Source organism: Microtus pennsylvanicus, chromosome 3, assembly GCF_037038515.1.
Source record: "Microtus pennsylvanicus isolate mMicPen1 chromosome 3, mMicPen1.hap1, whole genome shotgun sequence".
Classification (NCBI taxonomy): domain Eukaryota; kingdom Metazoa; phylum Chordata; class Mammalia; order Rodentia; family Cricetidae; genus Microtus; species Microtus pennsylvanicus.
Genome location: NC_134581.1, coordinates 4,804,317 through 4,825,475, shown reverse-complemented (window position 1 = coordinate 4,825,475; position 21,159 = coordinate 4,804,317). Strand labels below are relative to the sequence as shown.

General features: G+C 50.5%; 1 protein-coding gene and 1 pseudogene across 3 annotated transcripts in view; one reads left to right on the top strand and one right to left on the bottom strand.

Annotated features, from left to right (window-relative positions):
* Positions 1-21,159, bottom strand: part of Scn5a (sodium voltage-gated channel alpha subunit 5) — a 96,714-nt gene that overhangs the window by 34,393 nt on the left and 41,162 nt on the right. For all 3 annotated transcript variants that reach the window (XM_075964168.1, XM_075964170.1, XM_075964169.1), the window contains exons 10-16: positions 20,597-20,794; positions 19,752-19,931; positions 18,872-19,249; positions 15,275-15,407; positions 14,013-14,251; positions 2,925-3,098; positions 1,516-1,872 (exon numbers count right to left, since the gene is read on the bottom strand). In XM_075964168.1, coding sequence (XP_075820283.1) covers positions 1,516-1,872; positions 2,925-3,098; positions 14,013-14,251; positions 15,275-15,407; positions 18,872-19,249; positions 19,752-19,931; positions 20,597-20,794 — 1,659 coding nt within the window. The remainder of the gene's footprint in view (positions 1-1,515; positions 1,873-2,924; positions 3,099-14,012; positions 14,252-15,274; positions 15,408-18,871; positions 19,250-19,751; positions 19,932-20,596; positions 20,795-21,159) is intronic.
* LOC142847387 (manganese-dependent ADP-ribose/CDP-alcohol diphosphatase-like) lies at positions 8,903-9,916 on the top strand (annotated as a pseudogene).

Below are 21,159 nucleotides of genomic sequence, written 5' to 3'. Positions count from 1 at the left end.
GGGCGGCTCAGCCCAGCATCGGGCTGAGTGCTGGCAGCGGCTGAGGGCTGGGCACATTTGCTTTCTTTTTGGAGCTGAGTCTGGCAGCTCCTGGAGCCAGGTAGAAACTAGGTGAGGCTCTGTTCTGATGGGAGGCTGCTTTGAGGGGACGGAAAGGGATGATGGGGCCGCTGACGCTGTGTACGCATGCTCTGATTCCTCTCCGGGCACTGAGCTTTAAGCTGGGGACTGAGGAATGGGCAGTATGCTGGGCTCTATCCTGGCCTGGCTGAGGCACATGGATGGTGAAAACAGGCAGGTCAGGGAAGTGGATCCAAACCTCCCTGTGTGCTGGGGTGACACTGTGCTGCCCATGAGGGCATGGTATTCACAACGGGGCCTGACCATGCAAATGTTGGTCCTATGTTGGTCTCTGATGTATCCACTAAAGAGGTTCCTGTCCTGAGCCAATGAGTCACTGTGACCTTGTCCCTTCTGGGCTAGAAACCTTCCCTAACTACTCTAGCTGGGGAGGAGTGGGCCCTTCCTGAGGGGCACTGACCAGTTGTTTCTGTCTGAGAGTCATTTCTCCACATCTCTCAGGTTCATGTTCACCCACCAGCATCTAGGCCACATGCAAGTCTGAGCAGAAAGCCATATCGCCATTTGCCGGTCACAAGGGACGAGTCAATAAATGAATTATTAAAAACAAGCAAAGCCATGAACACCCATGCAGACGAGTGTGCAGATAGAGGGATGAGCAAAACGCAGAGAATGAGGGGTGAGTGGAGGGGTGGGTGAGCCGGTGGCTGAGTGAACGGCTTGTTGATTGATGAACTGGGTGTATGGGAATGGTGAACGCAGGGCTTATGGGTAGGCTGATGGGTGAGAGGAGGGTAGAGAAGAGAGCAGGTAGACGGGTGGGGGATGAATGAGTAGGTGGGTGGGCCTGCGATCAGGTATGAGTGTGTGTGTGTGTGTGCGCGCGCGCGCGCGCGCGCGCGCGCGCGCGCGCGAGAGAGAGAGAGAGAGAGAGAGAGAGAGAGAGAGAGGGAAGTTGGTAGACAGATGAGTGACCGGATGGACGGGTGGGGGAGCGAGTAGATATGGCTAACGGGTGAATGACTGGTCAATGAGCGAGTGGACGGGAGGACTGGTCACTAAGCCGACAGACTGATGAACAGGCGGGTGGTGAGTGGGTGACCAGGCGGGTAGACGGCGGGACAGGTGAGCACACTGAAGAGCAGACAGAGGCAAGACTGAATGGGTGAATGATTAGGAAATGCTTACGATAACTGCCTGGGTGGACGGGTAAGCGTGTGCACAGGGGCATGAGCGGGTAATAGAGCAGAAAGGGAGAGATGGGGAAATGAGCCCAGGAATGAATGGTCGCCGGATCAGCGGCTTATGGGAAGGTGGATGGTTTCCTAGGTGATTGGCTAGAGAGAAGGAAGTGGAGATAAACGGATGGAGGGGTGTCTGGGTGGATGGGTGGGTGGGTGGTCAGTGTGCATTACGAGGCCATGGCTCACTCACCACAAGGTTGCCAATGACCATGACAAGCAGAAAGACCAGCAAACACAGCGACTGCCCCGACACCTCCATGCAGTCCCACATGGTCTCGATCCACTCCCCACAGAGGATGCGGAAGATGATGAGGAAGGCGTGAAAGAAGTCCATCATGTGCCAGCGCGGCAGCAGGTTGGAGCCGCTGATCTGGTGCCTCAGCTCTGAGTAGTTCTTGCCGAAGAGCTGCATGCCCACCACAGCGAAGATGAAGACAATGATGGCCAGCACCAGCGTCAGGTTGCCCAGCGCCCCCACCGAGTTGCCGATGATCTTGATGAGCGTGTTGAGGGTGGGCCAGGACTTGGCCAGCTTGAAGACCCGCAGCTGAGAAAGAGGGGAGAGCAGGCAGGAGCCTTTGTGACGGGTGTGGGTCACACCGTTATGTCCCCAGCGCCTGCCTAAAAGCCCTGAGAGGCCTTGTTTCCAATACACACCCAACTAATTTCTCCTAGGGATCAATGCTGAATTTTGGCATAGTCATTGAAAGTCTCCTGAGCTCCAGTCCATCTTTTCCGCCTTAGCTCTTCTCTGCCCCCACACTAAGCTCCTACCTTCCTCACTCTCATTTCCAGGGAATGCCCAGTGGATTCTCCCAGCCTGGGGTGCCCTTCCTCTATCAGACCTGTTTCCCCCAGATACGTCAGGCTACCTCAAGCCATCTGACTCCTCCAATCTCCACCATCTTTCTTTCCTCTCAGGAAAAGATGGCGGGCACTTCCTATTTATTGGGCACCCAGCGTGTCCCAGGCCTGTGCTTAGGAGGGATTGACTTAATGTGAATTTCAACACGCAAGGTTGGCATGGTTACCACCCTCCTTTGGTCCTTAAAGGTCAAGTGACTTCTCTAAGTTCCTTGGTGTATAGGAATGGGATCAGAATTAGAACCTACAGAAGGGCTCTTCCTTACTGCTCACACATCCCCACCAGAGCTGCAAATTCTTCCCCAGGAAGCCTTCCCTGGCCACACTACCAGCCCCAGGAAGTCCTCAGGTATTCTAAGTTCCAAATGTGAGCCACACACAGACGATTCCGCGACATCTGAGGCCCACTGAATCTGCCTCTGGGGTTTAGCAAGATCCTAGATCATTTAAGCACTTCTAAGTTTTAAAAGATGCCATTCAGCAGGCAATGCTCTAAGTGAGCCACCCACAGACCTGGTGGTGACTCTTAACTAGCCATATGACCCCACTCTCGGATCTTGCTAGGGCCCGAGATACATGAAAGGCCGTGCAATGGTCAGTTATTCCCCGAGGAATGTCTTCCTTGTTGCCCCTCTCCACCAGATACCTCCTCACTGGGCCAGGCACCCATTGCCAGAGCAGGACGGAGCCAAGCAAGGCGGCTCCTCCCTCTCTGCGGTGGGCGCATGCGCGTACCAGGCGGAAGGACCGCAGCACCGACAGGTTGCCCATGCGGGACAGGCCCAGCTCCATGAGGCTAAGGATGACAATGATGCTGTCGAAGATGTTCCAGCCCTGCTGGAAGTAGTAGTAGGGATCAAGGGCCACGATCTTGAAGGTCATCTCCGCTGTGAAGATCCCTGTGAAGACCTGGAGAGAGAAAGCAGGGGTCAGCGGGTCCTCCAGCGCTGGCCAGAGACCCTGGGCGGCAAGCACCCTGCTTCCTGACTCTTGTCCTGTAAGTGTCTCCCCCTCCCCGCACCTCCTCCCCGGGCTTCTGGGCTACTCTCCAGACTCATCAGCTCAGAAACAGCCCACATTCATCATGGGTTCTGCAGACATGATATTTAAGGGTCACCCGCAGGGGAAGCCGGGGCAGTTACAGCATCCTCACAACACCCCAGGAGTTCAGGGTCTTTGCTTCTGCCCTTTCTCCTCGTCTACAAGCCGACTGCCTCCCTGTACTAGCCTCCAGCGACTGCTTCCCCAGGGGGCTGGCACTGTGCAGGCATTGCTCTAGAGTACACGTGGCCTTGTTTTTAATGTGTGTGTGTGTGTGTGTGTGTGCGCACGGGGGGGGGGGGTGTTGTTACGTGGTATACACACGTGTGGAGGCCAGAGGACATCAGGTATCCCAATCTACTGCTCTTATTCCCTTGAGACAAGGTCTCTCACTGAATCTGTAGCTAGGCTGGCATTCAGCAAGCCTCGGCCATCCTCCTGTCTCTGCCACCCACATCACTGGGGTTTTAGGTGCATAGGGCCACACCCAGCTTACATTTTTTTTTCAGATAAAGATTCTCACTATGTAGCCTTGGTGGTTCGGAACTCTCTTTGCAGGCTGGCCTTGAACTCATAGAGATACGCCTGCCTCTGCCTCTTGGGTGCTAGGATTAAAGGCGTGTACCATTATGCCAGGCTATGCTTGGCTTTTCATGTGGATCCTGGGGATCTGAACTCAGATCTGTATGCTTGCATATCAAGTGCTCTTACCCACTGAGCCAACTCTCCTGCCCACATATATTTTAAAAAATTCATCCAAAAGCCTGACCCATGGCCTGCAGCCCATGTGTGGCTGAGGCCCAATGCAAAAGTAAACTTAAGATTTAAAAAAAATTATTTCAGCCGGGCAATGGTGGCGCACGCCTTTAATCCCAGCACTCGGGAGGCAGAGGTAGGTGGATCTCTGTGAGTTCGAGACCAGCCTGGTCTACAGAGCTAGTTCCAGGACAGGCGCCAAAAGCCACAGAGAAACCCTGTCTCGAAAAACCAAAAAAAAAAAAAATTATTTCATTTTCTGGTTCTTGAGTGTGAACTTCCTAGGTGGCAATATTACATTGCAATGTCCAAGGATGGCATTCCCAAGGAACAGAGGCTGGCTTTCCTGGGTTTGTTGACTTATAACCAAACTGCCTGAATTGCATATAGAGTCTGATCTCCAGGAGCCCATGGTGTTGGTGGGCAGCCATGATGTACAACCCAAGGCCCTGAAGGATGCCAGGCTGACAGGGTATGGCCTCTAGAGGAGGGTGTCTCCTGAGGTTAGAGCTGTGACCTCAGGGGTCCATAGGAGCAAGCTTGGCCATGATGAGGAGATGGTGAATGGCCCAAGGAGACACTCAGGGGGCTTCTGGAAGGGGAGGGAGGCAGGCAGAGTACCCTGGGGACTGGACCAGGCCCGCAGCAGGCATGAAGACATGGGAGCTACAGGCACAGCACTGGGGTCAGCAGTTAACAGGGAGGTCGTCTGGCCTGGGTACCCTCAGGGAACTCTGCTAGAAGCAGACACTGACATGGCTTTCCATCTCTGCTCAGATGGGGCTCTGAGGAGGTGGGTGAGGGGGACCTTGCCACATCCCAGCCCCATCTTCAATGGACAGAAAAAAATGTTTCTCCGAGGGAATCTCAGGCTCCACTAAAATACATGGGCTGTCCTCTGCCCCTCCCCCAGCACACAAGCCCGTTTGCTATTTCTCCATGTCACAGACCCCCAACACCTTGAGGCCTCCTCATCTCTCTACTCCACCTACAAGACTCATCCCTTTAGGCCTGTTCAAAAGTCCGAGTCCACAGCTCCCTGACATATGGAATAGGCCACTTCAGACACATCACTTAGTCCCTTCCTTTCTCATCGTAAGTACCCTTTGGGTATATGTATGGAGTCTTCTCTCTTTGGAATACGGCAGCAGTTAGGTTTTGACCTGAAGGCTACCATGTTCCCCATCTGACACCACTATGCTCATTCCCATACCTTGTGCGAGCCTTATGTGCCCAGCCTTGGTCCTCACTCGGCTGTGTTCAGACACCTCATAAAGTGCTCAGCTTCCCTGAGAGCCCCTAAGAACAGCCACTGGCTACCCCCTCCGTCAGCACCCAGAGACCTAGAGACCTGTAAACCTGAGCTTAACATGTGACACCGTGGCCCCTTTCCATGCTAACTAAAACGATCCACAGTGTCCTTTTCTGCTGTTGTTATTCTATGGCAGAGATGAGCCATGCTAGTTTAACCAATTCTCCATGACAGACAATTTCCTCTCTTAGAAAGACTGCCATAATGAATACTGTTTTGTGGACGTATTGCTCAGTTATTTCCATCAGGTAGTTTTAGACCTGGAGTGGTGTGAACAACCATCGTTAGGGATTATGGTGTGGCTGACTGATCCGCAGAGACAGGTTTTAACCAGCCCCGCGAGCAGTGGAAGACAACGTTCTTCCTCTAACTGCTCATCCTGTGTTTCTGTTCCCAGCACACAGCTGGTTTATCAGCCATTCCTTTATTTTTGTATTTCTTCTTTTGCCAAACCTGCTCTTCATAGCCTTTGCTAACTGTTCTATTCCAGTGTTTGTTATTTTTGAACTGTATATAAATATACTTTTTAGATTAGAGATGCTATATGTCCTGCTGTGACTTTCCTGGCTTGTCATTTATTTTTATTTTTTAAATTAAGAAATACTTTAGGACTTGGGTATGATGGTGCATGCCTATAATCCCAGAACTGAGCGGGGAGAAGGATCAGGAGTTGAGTGAGTTCAAGGCCAGCCCAGGCTACATGAGACCCTGCCTCAAACCAAACAACAAAACATTGACATCCTTCGTACTTGCTCCTAATGCTGTTTTGCTTGATCTCACACAACAGCAGTAGGAATGGCGGAACTGACGTTTGCTGTACGCTATGGCAGGCATCCTTACAGTGTCTCTCCTAAGTTCCACCGTTTGATCCCCACAGTAGCCCTATGTGATATGCAATGTTTATTATTTCCATTGTGTAAGTAAGAAAACAGATATAAGACCTAAAGGACGGCTCCCACTGTGGTTTGGCCTCCCACTGCCCACACAGCTAACTCACAAAACCGCCAATTGTGGTGCAGTCGCTCCAAGGTGATCACTACCCCAAATGTGGCGTGTTGTCTGTCGTGTTCTTACATAGCAAATAAATTGAGAATATACCATATATTTTATTATATTAAACTTTATGTAAATGGTTTGTGTGAGTGTTCTTTTTTCAAAATATATATATATATACTGTGTACAATATTTTATTGTATGAAGCAGATGTAATTTATTTACCGTCCTGCACCTTGGGTAGTTTTTTTTTGAGACAGGATCTCTCTATGCAGCCCCGGTGTCCTGGAACTCACTGTATAGACCAGGCTGCCATCAAACTCACCAGATATCTGCCTGCCTCTGCCTCCTGAGTGCTGGGATTAAAGGAGTGCACCACCATGCCTGGTTTTATACACCCATCTCTCGAGTTCTTTTTCTCCGTTTGGAGGTGTGGTCTCCCTGTAGCCCAGGCTGTCCTCTGCTTCCGTCTCCTGAGTGCTGGGACTACAGTGTGACCCACTGTGTGCTTGACTGCACTGACTCAGGCTTTAGTAGATAAGACATTTATGCTCATTCTCACTCCCCTCTAACAAGAAATGTGAAGAACTTCCTTGTACATGTTAATTTGTACCCATGCATGAGTCTTTTTTTAAGGATTTATTTTTACTTATGTGTATAATGTCTGTGAGTGTGTAAGCATGAGTATGTAGTAACCACGGAGCCCAGAAGAGAGCGTAAGATCCCCTGGAGCTGAACTTACAGGTGGCAGTGAACCACCTGATGTGGGTTCTGGGAGCCAAACAAGTCCTCTGCAACTCCTGCAAGTAAACCGCGAGCTTTCTTAGGAGATCTCTCTCTCTCTCTCTCTCTCTCTCTCTCTCTCTCTCTCTCTCTCTCTCTCTCTCTCGCTCGCGCGCGCACACACACACCTGACATTGTAAACATCAGCATGAACTGTCTCCCACGGTGGATGTATAGAAACCACACTCCCAGAGTTGATGTCCCAATGCACAATATTCTTGCTAACTGCAGAACCTCATTTTGATTCTTTTGTGGGTGGGAAATAGCATATTAATGTAGCTTTGATTCGTATTTATCTATTTCTCTTCGTATTTATAACCACCCAATTCACCTGTTAGTTTCTTTCTTCGTGTTATGGTTGTTGTCTTCCCCACTGCCCCAGCTAGTTCCACCTGTCAACCGGACACACGGAGTTACCTGAGAAGGGTCCCTCAATCAGGTGTGTAGATCAGACTGGCCTGGGAGCACGTCTGTGAGGAACAGTCTCGACTGTTAGTGGATGTTGGAGGGCTCATCTCACGTGGGCATCACTATTTCTGGGTTGAGCACCAGCCCGTATGAGCCATCTGGCAGCGTTCCTCCATGGCTCCTGTCTCCAGGTTTCTGCTCTGACTTCTCTCAACAACGGATTGTGACTTGGGAGTGTACACCAGTCAAACCCTTTCCTCCTTGTGGTGGTTTGAAAAAGAAATGTCCCCTGTGGGCTCATGTATTTAAATGTTTGGTCCTCATTTGTGGGGTTGTTTGGTGAGGTTATATAGCCTTTAGGGGTTGGAGTCTTGGAGGAAATACATCACCAGGGCAGGCTTTGTCCAATTCACTTGATGTGCTTCCTGTTTGTGGGTAGAAGGGTGACCACTCAGCTTCCTGGTCCTGCTGCTGCCAGGCCTTCCCTGCCATTATGAGTATCTAGCCTACAGGAACCATAGGATAAAATAAACTCTCCCTTAAATTGCTGTTGGTCATGTGTTCTGTCACAGCTGCAGAAGAGTATCTCATACACTCCCCACCTTGCTTTTGGTCCAAGTGGTTTCCACAGCAACAAAGTGAAACCAGGACCGATGTTGACTGTCCTTTCCCTTATTGATGTGTAAGGGTTCACTATGGCCTGAGTTCTGTGTCCTTCTAGAAGATGAATGTGGTAATGCTAGTGTCTGCAGTGTACTAGTGACTTCACCGGGCTTACACACAGAACCATACATTTTAATGCAAGCAAAGCGAGCAATCTTCTTAGGTATTGAAATATATATAATTATCTATTGAAATATATATAATTTTATATATAATAATAAATAAATTATAAATTTATTTATTTAGGTTTTTTGAGACAGGGTTTCTCTATAACTTTGGCTACAGCCTGTCCTGGAATTAGCTCTTGTAGACCAGGCTGGCCTTGAACTCACAGAGATCTTCCTGCCTCTGCCTCACAAGTTTTGGGATTAAAGGCGTGTGCCACCACTGCCCAGCTTGAAATATATTATTATCTGCCCTAGTTACATATTGCTATGGTTCTCTGTCTGTCTGTCTAACTATCATCTATCTACCTATCTATCTATGCACTATATACATAAGCTCCAGAATGGGGACTCAAATATCCGTTAAATGTCTGAAATGTGAATTATGTATAACCAGTCTATGTGACATCAATCTTGTGAGAATCCTGACCCTGAACAACAGCAACAATAAACTTTTACCTTAATCATTCATCTTCCTGCTGAATAAAAGGTAGCTGAAGATTTTAAAGGCAATGTATTAGATTCTCTGTTTGAAGCCATGGTTCACGTTGGGGACTATTTAACTCGGCATTTGGGTTGCGCTCCCTCCACATATACCAGATGAGCTGAACACTGATGCCCTGGTCGATGGTTCAGAGCCACACTTTTCCTTTGGAGTTATAGCAGGTATTCAATATGCTGATTTGGAAGATGGATTCAAGTATCAAAGAAGCAGGTGGAGGTACTACTGACACCATCTTGTTCACTTAAGGGTGCCACTGAAGACTGGAATAAAGAAAGCAGCGTGCCCTGCAATTCAGAGACATCGTGGATGGCTCCGATGCACAGTATAAAGTATCAGAAAAGTCTCTAGAACTTGTCGTGGACACATTCAAAATGCACAAAACCCCAGTGCACCACACATGGGGAAACCATCAACTCTGTAACTTCAGTAGCGACTTCTTAGCTAACTCTAAACTTGACAGTAAGTTTCTAGAAGACCAAACTGGGCAGCACCCTGAGACCATGCAGTCAGAGAACTCTTAGCTGATCACTTTGTACCACTCCCTAACTGGGCAGCATCCTGAGACCATGCCCTCAGAGAACTCTTAGCTGATCACTTTGTACCACTCCCTAACTGGGCAGCATCCTGAGACCATGCCGTCAGAGAACTCTTAGCTGATCACTTTGTACCACTCCCTAACTGGGCAGCACCCTGAGACCATGCCGTCAGAGAACTCTTAGCTGATCACTTTGTACCACTCCCTAACTGGGCAGCATCCTGAGACCATGCCCTCAGAGAACTCTTAGCTGATCACTTTGTACCACTCCCTAACTGGGCAGCACCCTGAGACCATGCCGTCAGAGAACTCTTAGCTGATCACTTTGTACCACTCCCTAACTGGGCAGCACCCTGAGACCATGCCGTCAGAGAACTCTTAGCTGATCACTTTGTACCACTCCCTAACTGGGCAGCACCCTGAGACCATGCCGTCAGAGAACTCTTAGCTGATCACTTTGTACCACTCCCTAACTTACAGTTCACTTTACTGGATGCTTATGACCTGAGTGTCTTGGGCACAGATCAATCTTCCCCAAAACAGGAACAGTGTATAGTTCAGTGTTAAAGTCAGTTCCTCGGTGTCTAATTGGTGGGTATGGCATGAAGTAGGAATCGAACTTAAGTTTCTTCCATGTAGATCAACCACCGTTCCCAGTATCATGTCTGGAGTAGGTCATCCTTTGTGCACTGATTTATATACTGTTACCAAGTCTCCAGTAGGGTTGCTTTATTTTCAATATTTCAGTCTTATAGCACTGATTTCATTTAGATACCATTTTTTCTTTCTTTAAAAATAATTTATTTTTATTTTATTTACATTGGTGCTTTGCGTGCATGTGTGTCTGTGTGAGGGTGTCAGATATTAGAGTTATAGACAGTTGCTAGGTGCCATGTGGGAGCTGGGAATTGAACCTGCATCCTCTGTAAGAGCAGACAGTGCTCTTAACCACTGGGCCATCTATCTAGATCCCATATAATATGTGGTAGAAAATTTGCCACCTTATTATTTTTCTCAAGATTATCTATCTATCTATCTATCTATCTATCTATCTATCTATCTATCATCTACCCATCCACCCACCCAGCCACCTGTCTACCTATTTATTATGTGTGTGTGTGTTATGTTTGTGTACATGCAGGTGCCTGCAGAGGCCAGAAGGAGGAAGATCCCCTGAAACTGGAGCTTCAGACAGTAGTGGAAACAGAACCAGCGTCCTCTGCGAGAGTACTAAGTGCTCTTAACCACAGAGACATCCCTTCAGCCCCAGCCCCAATCTGATGTATTATTAATTCTTTCATAAGGGAGACTTTTCAACCTATCTTCTCCAGATTTTGCCTCTGATTAGGTAATGGGCTGAGCAGTTTAGTCTCCCAGTCTTCTCTTTTATGGACTCTGTCTTTGGAGACACGCTTGGAGAGTCTGTCCCCAACCAAGATTACCCGCCTATGCTTATTTTGGTGATTTTGTTTCTTTACATTAATATTTAAACCACCTGGACTATATTAAATAGAATGAAATAGAATTATCATTAAATTAATTAAATAGAATTAAATTCAAGAAAATCAAAGCCTTACATTGTAGCAATAAAGCTATCCAAATAGCACAAAACACAGCTGTTGCCAATAACCGAGTGACAGGTTTGGTACAACTGTCATTCAGTCATAAGTTTGGCAAAGCCACTAACACCTTTATCACATCCGACTGCTGCCCAGTCATACCTAGGAAAACTACACTCCACTTAAAGCCACAACCACCACCTGACGGCTCCTTAACACCCACAGGTGCACCGTGAGAATCTGCATGGTGAGATATGCCAAAGACCACGCAATACTCCTGGCTGCACCGTGAGAATCTGCATGCTGAGATGTACCAAAGACCACGCAATACTCCTGGCTGCACCGTGAGACTCTGCATGCTGAGATGTACCTCCCCCTCAATTTGCAAGAAGGAAAGTACAAGAATAGCCAAATGGGCTCAAATGATTAGAAAAATGTTGGGAAAAAAGTCTGCAAATGACCACTTAACATTCTGGGTCTATAAGCAGTAATGAAGAAAATATCCACAGACTGCAGTGTGTGTGAGACCTACCTGTCTGTGTGAGCCACCTGAGAAGCTGTGAGACAGACCCAAGCCCCAGCGAGCGGCCTCCCCCACTAGCAGAGCAATGATCCCCGGGGACTCTGGCCAGTCCTGCTGAGGACCCCTGGCACGGAGCTGGCTGTATTCACATGTCAGGATATAGCAGATGAACACCTGATTTCATGTCCACCATTCTACCCTTTCTGCCTCAGTTTCTCCATCTGTACAGTGAAGAGGCAGAACTCAATGTGGTTTCAAGAAAATTATCCGAAGGAACCCAGACATCTTGACTTCTGGGATCAGCTTCTTTAATAATAACAACCACAGCACAGCCCCCATCTCTGCCGAGGACTTGTTCACGCAGGCTGGAGGAACGCATGCTATGGACATTATCTTATTCGGCCTCATTAGCTTCCTACGAGGCTCACATTGTCTAATTCTTGCATTTATTAAATTCAGAAAATACTTATTGTGCCAATTACCAGGATTAAGTGATTTGCTTGAGGTATCTAGTTAGTAAGAGTTGAGTCAGAATTCAGATCTGGTTCTCCACATCCTTGATTGACTCACTGCATCCAGTTATCTGTAAGTCCATCTACCCTCCGATCCAGTCAACATCTGTTCATCCACCCACTATCCCAGACATCATCAATCTACCCCCACTGACCCAGACATCATCAATCTACCCCCACTGACCCAGACATCATCTATCTACCCCCACTGACCCAGACATCATCTATCTACCCCCACTGACCCAGACATCATCTATCTACCCCCACTGACCCAGACATCATCTATCTACCCCCTACTGACTCAGACATCATCTATCTACCCCCACTGACCCAGACATCATCTATCTACCCCCACTGATCCAGACATCATCTATCTACCCCCACTGACCCAGACATCATCTATCTACCCTCACTGACCCAGACATCATCTATCTACCCCCACTGACCCAGACATCATCTATCTACCCCCACTGACCCAGACATCATCTATCTACCCCCTACTGACCCAGACATCATCTATCTACCCCCACTGACCCAGACATCATCTATCTACCCCCACTGACCCAGACATCATCTATCTACCCCCACTGACCCAGACATCATCTATCTAACCCCACTGACCCAGACATCATCTATCTACCCCCTACTGACCGAGACATCATCTATCTACCCCCACTGACCCAGACATCATCTATCTACCCCCACTGACCCAGACATCATCTATCTACCCTCACTGACCCAGACATCATCTACCTACCCTCACTGACCCAGACATCATCTATCTACCCCCATTGACCCAGACATCAGCTATCTACCCCCACTGACCCAGACATCAGCTATCTACCCCCACTGACCCAGACATCATCTATCTACCCCCTACTGACCCAGACATCATCTATCTACCCCCACTGACCCAGACATCATCTATCTACCCCCACTGACCCAGACATCAGCTATCTACCCCCACTAACTCAGCCATCATCTGTTCCCCATCCCCTGACCCAGATGTCATCTCTCTCCCCATCCCCTGACCCAGACGTCATCTCTCTCCCCATCCCCTGACCCAGACGTCATCTCTCTCCCCATCCCCTGACCCAGACGTCATCTCTCTCCCCATCCCCTGACCCAGACGTCATCTCTCTCCCCATCCCCTGACCCAGACGTCATCTCTCTATCCATCCCCTGACCCAGACATCATCTCTCTCCCCATGCCCTGACCCAGACGTCATCTCTCTCCCCATCCCCTGACCCAGACGTCATCTCTCTCCCCATCCCCTGACCCAGACGTCATCTCTCTCCCCATCCCCTGACCCAGACGTCATCTCTCTCCCCATCCCCTGACCCAGACGTCATCTGTTCACCCACCCTTTTCTTCCTTTTCTATTTAAATGCCCGCCCACCTCCCACTCTCTAATCACCCACTTTCATCGCCTACATATCCATTTTGCTTTCTCTGCCCCCGTCCTATTTAATTATCCATGCCTGTCTCTCATTCCACATCTCTAATCATCTGTCCATCGTTCTGTCTTCCTTTTCTCTCACCATATTTAATCATCCATCTGTCCTTCCTTTGTAGTCTCCTCTCTAACCTTCCTCCCACTCATCCAACCATCCATTCATCCACCCATCTCTTTATCCCTCACGACTTCTTCTTTCCAATAATCCACCCATCTCTCTATTCTTCCCTTCTTTCCCTACCCAGTCACTCATTCTTCCTTTTCCCCAATCGACAACATGGATGCTCATCTGTGCAACTCTCTGCCTTGCAGCAGCCCCATCCTTCGTGCACTTCCCCTCCATTTATTCACCATCGAGGCTCGCGTCTCCACGCATATCATATGCCCCTGCTCACTTTGGTTTCGTAGCATGCTGACAAATGCAAACCCTAGTCTCCCACTGCAATCCTACACACCTTTGCTTCCCTAAACCTGACTTTGAAACTTTCTCCTCCAAGACATTTTCCATGACTCACACCTTCAGAAGCCCTCGTGATGTTCAGAATCCCCTCCCCATGAAAGCCATGGCCTTCAGAGATGCCCCTTTGAGAGTCAACGGCGTGTGGTCCTTACCAGGTTTCCGACCTGCAGCATCTCCTCAAACTCGACGGTCATGTTGTAGTGCTCCAGAGCCATGAAGAGCGTGTTGAGCACAATGCACATGGTGATAGTGAGGTCGGCGAACGGGTCCATGACCACGAACTTCACCTTCTGCTTGATGGACATCCAGAGAGGGCAGCACTCCCAGATTAGATAGCGCTGGGCAAAGCGGTTCCAGCACGGTGGACACTTACGGTGGGACTCCTCCAACTCTGAGAACAGTCAGGGAGTTAACGGGCTTTGCTGGTCAAGTTGTCTGCATCTAGTGACATTCTAGAAAGGTCTTGGGACTTGCACGGGGGAGATGGCGAGGTGCTAAATGACAGTGGTACAATGAGGGAAGGCTAGGGCGATGGGTGGCCTGTGTCTCATTCTTTGCTCTGGCAATATGGGAGGATAGGAAACTAAGATGGATAAGGGGAAATTAAGGATATGACAGATTATGACGAATGTAGGTTCATGCAAGCTAATCGCCTCTCATAGATATGAGAAGGCTCAGAGCAGGACAGGCTGCAAATGAGGGCAGGAAGCAGAATAGCCAAGTTCTGATACAAGGGTACACGGGACAGACTGGAATGGGGTACTGGGATAGGCTATAAATCATAAGCATATACACCTGGGACAGGGTGACACAAAACAGGGGACCCAGTCTGGCTTGGAAGGTGAGTGGAGTTGCCTTGCCTAGTGTGGGACCAGCAGAGATGGATGCAAGATGGCCGTACTAGTCTAGGTGGACTCAGCTGAGAACAGGTTAGAACAGGAAGGACATGCAGGAGACAGGCTGGTTCTTGACAGACTGGGGTATGCTTGGGAGAGGGGTGGGTGAGATGGAGAAGGGCCTGGGTCAGTCCAGAACGGACGTGGGAACACCTAGAAAAGAGGGAGCAGAACCAGAGAAGAGCCCGAAGAACAGGCACTAACGTTCACAGCAGGACAGACGTTTGTCTCGGAGAGGTACGGGGTCTGAGGGTGGGGCAGACACAAGACACGTCTGGGGGAGGTCGGGGGTTCAAAGGTGGAGACAGACAGAAGTCTGGGGGAGGTCGGGGGTCTGAGGGTGGGGCAGACACAAGACACGTCTGGGGGAGGTCGGGGGTCCAAAGGTGGAGATAGATGTCTGGGGGAGGTTGGGAGTTTGAGTTTGGGGGCAGACGGAAAAAGACATGTCTGGGGGAGGCTAGAACGGAGGTAAGGTTGCTGGGAACATGGGGGTTTAGGACACCAGAGACACTGACCTTCCAGGGCGCTAGTGAGGACACTGACAGCACTGAGCGCCCGCTGCCGTGCTCCGGGCTCCTCAAAGCCATCTGCACACGGAGCCTGCGGGGTCAGCATCTGGGGACCACCTGGCTCCTCTGATGGCGTGGTCTGCGTGCAACCAGGAGACATGCATCAGCCTGGGAGGGGGCTCAGGCTGGGCAGGACTCAAGAAGGCACAGCGGAAGTCTTGTTCTTGTGTTCTTTCCATTTTAAAACGGCATTTATTTATTTGTTGACTTATATGTGTGGCACATACAAAGGTCAGTTCTTTCCTGTAATGGGTCTCAGGGACTGAACTCAGGTTGCAAAGGCTGGCAACCATTACCTTTACCCATTCAGCCCCTCCCCACTTTCTGAGACAAGGTCTCACATAGTCCACACTGGCCTCGACATGTAGCTGAGGATATTCTTGAACTCCCGATCCTTCTGCCCATACCTCCCAAGTGCTGCTGGGGGTTACAGGTGTGTACCGTCATGTCTAGCTCATGCTGTGCCGGGGATCAAACCCAGGGCTCTGTGCATGCTAGGCACACACTCCAGCCACTGTTACCACGGGACTACATCGCAGGCCCAGGGATGGAGGTCTTGATGGGATCCTGAATCCTGAGTAGGACTTGGAGAACCAGCCCTACTCCAGCTAACAACTCCCAGAGCCTCGTTCCTCTGTCTGCCATCATCTCCTTCCGTGTTCTCAGTGTACATATGCCATATGGGCCCTGCCAGTGTCAGAGGCTGCCACAGAGCACACACACACATGATCTTAATTAAAGTTCTCTAGAGTTAAAGGTAGAAGGAAGCTGGGAAAAAAACCAAACCCTAACATATGCTTGGATGACATTCATAGAAAAACCAAACCAGCATGGTGCTTAGCTGAGACTGGTGGCAGACCATGTCCCTCAGAGGAAGTGTGGCTGTACCTACTCAGAAACCCTTAGTTTTTCATGATTATTATTTTATGTGTATAAGTGTTTTGCCTGCATGTGTGTGCCTGTGCACTGTGCGTGTCTGGTGCCTATGAACACTAGGAGAGTGTTGGAGACCCTGGTCCTGGAGTTACACAGTTGTGAGCCTCCACCCAGTTGCTGGAACTCATCCGGAAGAGCAGTCAGTGCTCATAACCACTGTGCCATCTCTCTTCAGCTGCTAGAGGTTCTCAAATGGTCCTGAGAACCCTCGCCTTGTCATCTACCTTCATAAATACTTTCACACGCACACCAAAACTGCAGAGAAATGATGTTCATTGCAGCACTGTTCCTAATACCGAAACTAAACAACCAGTCAACAGGAAGATTATTAAAACCAATCATGGCCACAGACCAACCCTGACCTCTGATACAGACAACAATGGCAAGCTGACCTGGGTACACTCCCATGTTAGACAGCTGTGAAAGCAAGACAAAGATCTGGAGGATAAATGCCCCGCTGTTAAAGCGCTGACACGTGTGGGAAGGGACACACAGGTCCCTGTCACTCTATGAACTTTTCCAACAACCGCTTGCAAGGAGAAAGACGCTGGCAGCAGAGCTGCAGGCTGTCTGAGGGCAGCAGCTGGCAGGCAGGCCTCTCTGGGCTCATCCAGAGCCACCCTGACTGGAGAGGGCTCCTCCTGCCTCCCATGCCGCCTGGACCACTATGTACCCAACATCGGGCTCTGTTTGCAGACTAGAAAGGGGCTCACTGGGGACCAGCTAGGAGTGGGGAAGGCACCCCCAGGGGCTTCTGCCTGCTAATCCCTTTGACTTTTCAAATGTCTCCATCTTGGTCGCTAATTCCTTTAACCTTACAAACGACTCCGTCTTGGCCTGCTAATCCCTTTAAAGTTACAAATGGGCCCTGCAGAAGTGAGAATGGGTGAAGTCAGAGTTCCCGGTAATGAAGTGTGTGAACTTGGATTCCTCCCGACATGTGCAGCACAATGAGATGATTTTCTCCCTAATGGGATTAGGAAATTCTATTAGTGCTCCTGGCTGCTGAGCTCTGCCTGCCTGAGGCTGGGGCTCCAGAGCCCAGGGCCTGCCTAGCTCAGAGCTCCTGGAAGCCAGATACCCTGCTCTCCAGGTGATGGATCCTGAAGGTCACAGAAGACTCTGCAGCCCCCCTCCCCCCCCCGTCTCGAAGTTCCTCCCCTTCACTTCCTATATAAGACTTGGATGCTTGGCAACGTATCCCAGAAGCCTTTGCTCACTCACATCAACAACACACAGGAACAGTGACATGTTCACGAGGCAAGATCTGGCCTAAGCCCTGGATCTGTTTCAATTCTCTTGGTCCTACCCCCTGCTGACGTACATGCAAAGTCTTATTTCCACTTTGCAGGAAATTGAGGCTACAGATGGTTAACCGTATAGAGTCCCACAGCTAGTGGTCATGTGGGCCGCCACCCCCCATTACACCTCTGCCGTCCTGACCAAGATTCCTCAGACAGCCGCTGTCCTCTGTCCTGGACATGTGTGAAACACCCTTCACTTTGCTGAGTGGGCTCTTCAGGCACTGTATGTGGAGCGACAGGGGCCAGCATGACCCCTGTGGCCAACTGGGCAGTCACCAGTGTGCCACTGACAGGCCTCTCATGACTAGTACCTTGCTGACAATGGCTCTAAACATTGGCTTCCTCTGCTGGGAGTCATCACTGACCTCACGGTGCCACAAGCCAGACAGGCTCTTCCCCAGGCTGTTTGCAACTTTGCTGTCTGTGACACACTTTGGGATTGATAGCACGGCACGATGACATTTTAACTGTGTCAACCGTGTCCTATATGCCTTTAATCCTGTCCACCATGAGCCATTTTCATATTCCCAATGGTCCCAAGATGGGTCTTTTTCACCCGCTATACGGATGAGACACCTGAGGTGCGGAGGAGTGGAAAGACTTGTCAACAGCCATCCAGGTGGCAACCTGCAATCTGGAATCCAAACCTAGGTTAATGCCCAGGGCTTGGGCACTAACCACTCAGTGCACCTGTCCTCCCGCTGTAGAAGGCAGCCTGACTCCTCCTCTTGTAGCCACTACTTAAGTGCCCCCTAGCAAGTGTGTTGGGAGTTCCTCTCTCCTTTCCCTGCTCCCCACTCCCAATACTTATGACCCTGGCTGCCCTGAGTTACCAGTTAGCCAAGCGCTAGTCTAGCCAGTGCCCATTTCTTACTCACCCAACAGCTGTCGTCTAGGATCCTCTGAATGCCCCTTTGCCACCTAGCCCGGATTGCTTGTTCCAGACCCACAGATCCAGAAGGCACCCGAAACAGTGCATGGTCTCTGGAACACTGGCCTAGGTCTACTGTGGCATCCAGAAATTGATACTCCATCAAGTGTGAAATATCCGACTCCCTCCTCACTATATCACCCTATGGGTTTACATATACATTTTTCTTTCTTCCCTCTCTCCTTCCATTCCCCTCCCTCTGACTTGTCTGCCTGCCTGTTGGCATGGAACTATGCGGGGAGAGATGTTCTGGGAGTGAGGCACACAGTAGGTGTTTTACCAACATTTAGAGAGTAGATTTGGAACCTTGCACTCATCACCAGTTTGGGAGACAAGTCTGGGCTGATGCCTGGAGGCCAGGGGTGGGCTCACCGTGTCTGGGGGCCGGTCCAGCACCGTAGGGCTAGGGCGGAGAAGGTGGCTCCCTGGGGAGGTGGCCTCTGCATCACCTGCCCCCAACAAAGAAACTACCCCATTGCAGTCCACGGTGCTATTCCTTTTCCCATTGAGGACATGACCAGGAGCTGAGGTCCCAGGGCTGGGCTGTCCCTGGGCACTGGGACGGCGCAGGGGCCAGGGCACCAGCAGCGATGTGCGGTGGCTCTCGCTCTCCCCAGCGGTGCTGTTTTCATCGTCTGCAAATTCCGCCTCGGAGCCCTGGTCCCGTCTTCGAAAGGTGAAGATGCTTCCTCGGCTGGAGCGGGCCTTCATCGATGTCCGGCTAAGCCCATGGGCAAGGCTGAGTCGATTCTGAGGGCACAGGGAGGGCGCCGTAACCCACGTGGCTCTGCCTACACTTCTGCCTAATTCTCAGGGTGTCAGCGCTGCTCAGATTCTCAGGGTGCTGATGTTTTTGCTGGCAGCAGCGCAGCAAGTGGACTAAGTGGGTGCTTGGGAGGGGTGGGGGTGTCTTCTGCATCGCCAGGGTCTCTACTGACTTCACATCTGTATCTCTGGGCCTGAAGGTGACTAGACTAGGTAGCAAGAGATAGAGCCAGCACCAGGGGCCCCTATCACCCACACCGCAGCCCCACCCCCAGACCTGACCCCCATACTTGAGCACTAGCCCCAGGAAGGAGGCACTGACAGGCAGACTCCCCGGCTCTCCTCCACTTTAAGAATGACTATGGGAAACTGGAAGGGTTGGGAGGGGTTCAATGGTGCTTTTCTTGGAGACCAAGCTTGGGGCTGTGACCATGCCAGGGGCCCAACATGATGGACTTTGCAAGGGCCAGGACCACATTGGGATTACCAAAGCTCTGGGACCATCTTCCGAGTCTGATTTGGGGAGCCGGTCATCCCCACCATCCTCTGTCCCGGAAGACAGTCGTTTCCTCCGCTTGCTCCTTCTCTCGTGGTTGGTGACTGGAGCCAATGGGGACATCTCCAAGGAGCTACGCGACACAGTATCCACACCCCTGATAGTGAGAGCCTGGGAAAAGACGGAAGGAAGGGTGTTTCGGTCATGGAGAAGCCTAGAGTAGCTGCAGGCTTAGGCTAAGCCATGGATCTCTCTGTGTCTTGGTGGCCCCATCAGTAAGCAGACTCCCATACTTGACTCAGATGGGAGACGCCTGGAGGTCATCCCAGGGAGACCCACAATGCCTTGAGAAAGATCAAGAACCTGGAAGGGAGAACAAGTACCAGGGACTGGATTCAGATCCCCATGCTTGTGTGGCAAGCACTTACACAGTAAGTGAGCCATTTCCCCAGCCCCTTTATTTTGGTTTCCAGCTGCTTCCGACAGCAGCCATGGGGGAAGATGAACGTGGGGAGCCAGGGCAGTATGGCCAGTGGTCAAGTCTCCAGCCTTGTGCTTTATTCACGAATCACCAGAAAGAATCCTTGGACTAAACCACCCGTGGACGCGGACCTTGTACCGGACATGTGCGGTGCCCACAGAGGCCACATTCACTGAGAAGCCGTCCATGCACCCAGCTCCCACTAACCTTCTACCTAGAAAACGTGGTGGACATAGGGAACAATTTTATCCAGCGCACACCACAATAACAGGCCTACCTTGCCTAGTAAGTACAAAATGCACCATCTGCTGGCCTTACCCATCATGCACCACACCTCTGGTCACGGCTCACTCACCTCGTGTTCTTTCTTGAGCATCTCCATGGCCTCCTGGAAACGCTTCTCCTTCTCCTCCGTCTCAGCGATGGTGGCTTGGTTTTGCTCCTCATAGGCCATGGCCACCACAGCCAGGATCAAGTTCACCAGGTAGAAGGAGCCCAGAAAGATGACGAGCATGAAGAAAATCATGTAGATCTTCCCCGCGGACCTCAGGGTCTGGAGGAGCAAGGGGACACAAGTCACCCTCACGGAGGCTCCCTGGGTTATGGCATTTCTAAGTCACTGGTCTGGCTATGCCAGGGGCTCCGTGTCCTACAGCCCGCAGGTGGAGAAAAGCATGCCCCACCTGTGGCAGGGCATGTGTGAACCCACAGGAAAGAGCCCCGCTTAGAAGGAGGCAGGTAGCTCACCTAATGGGGAAAATGTTGTATCTAAAGAGAATCATGCAGGGTAGAGGAATATTTCATCCACAGAGTGGAGCATCCTCTGTAAGGACTGGAACTTAGTCACCAGCCCTGTCCTCTGTCCCCTCTGGAACTCTCACCAATGGAAAGCCACTGGGAATGTTCCTGGCTAGTCAT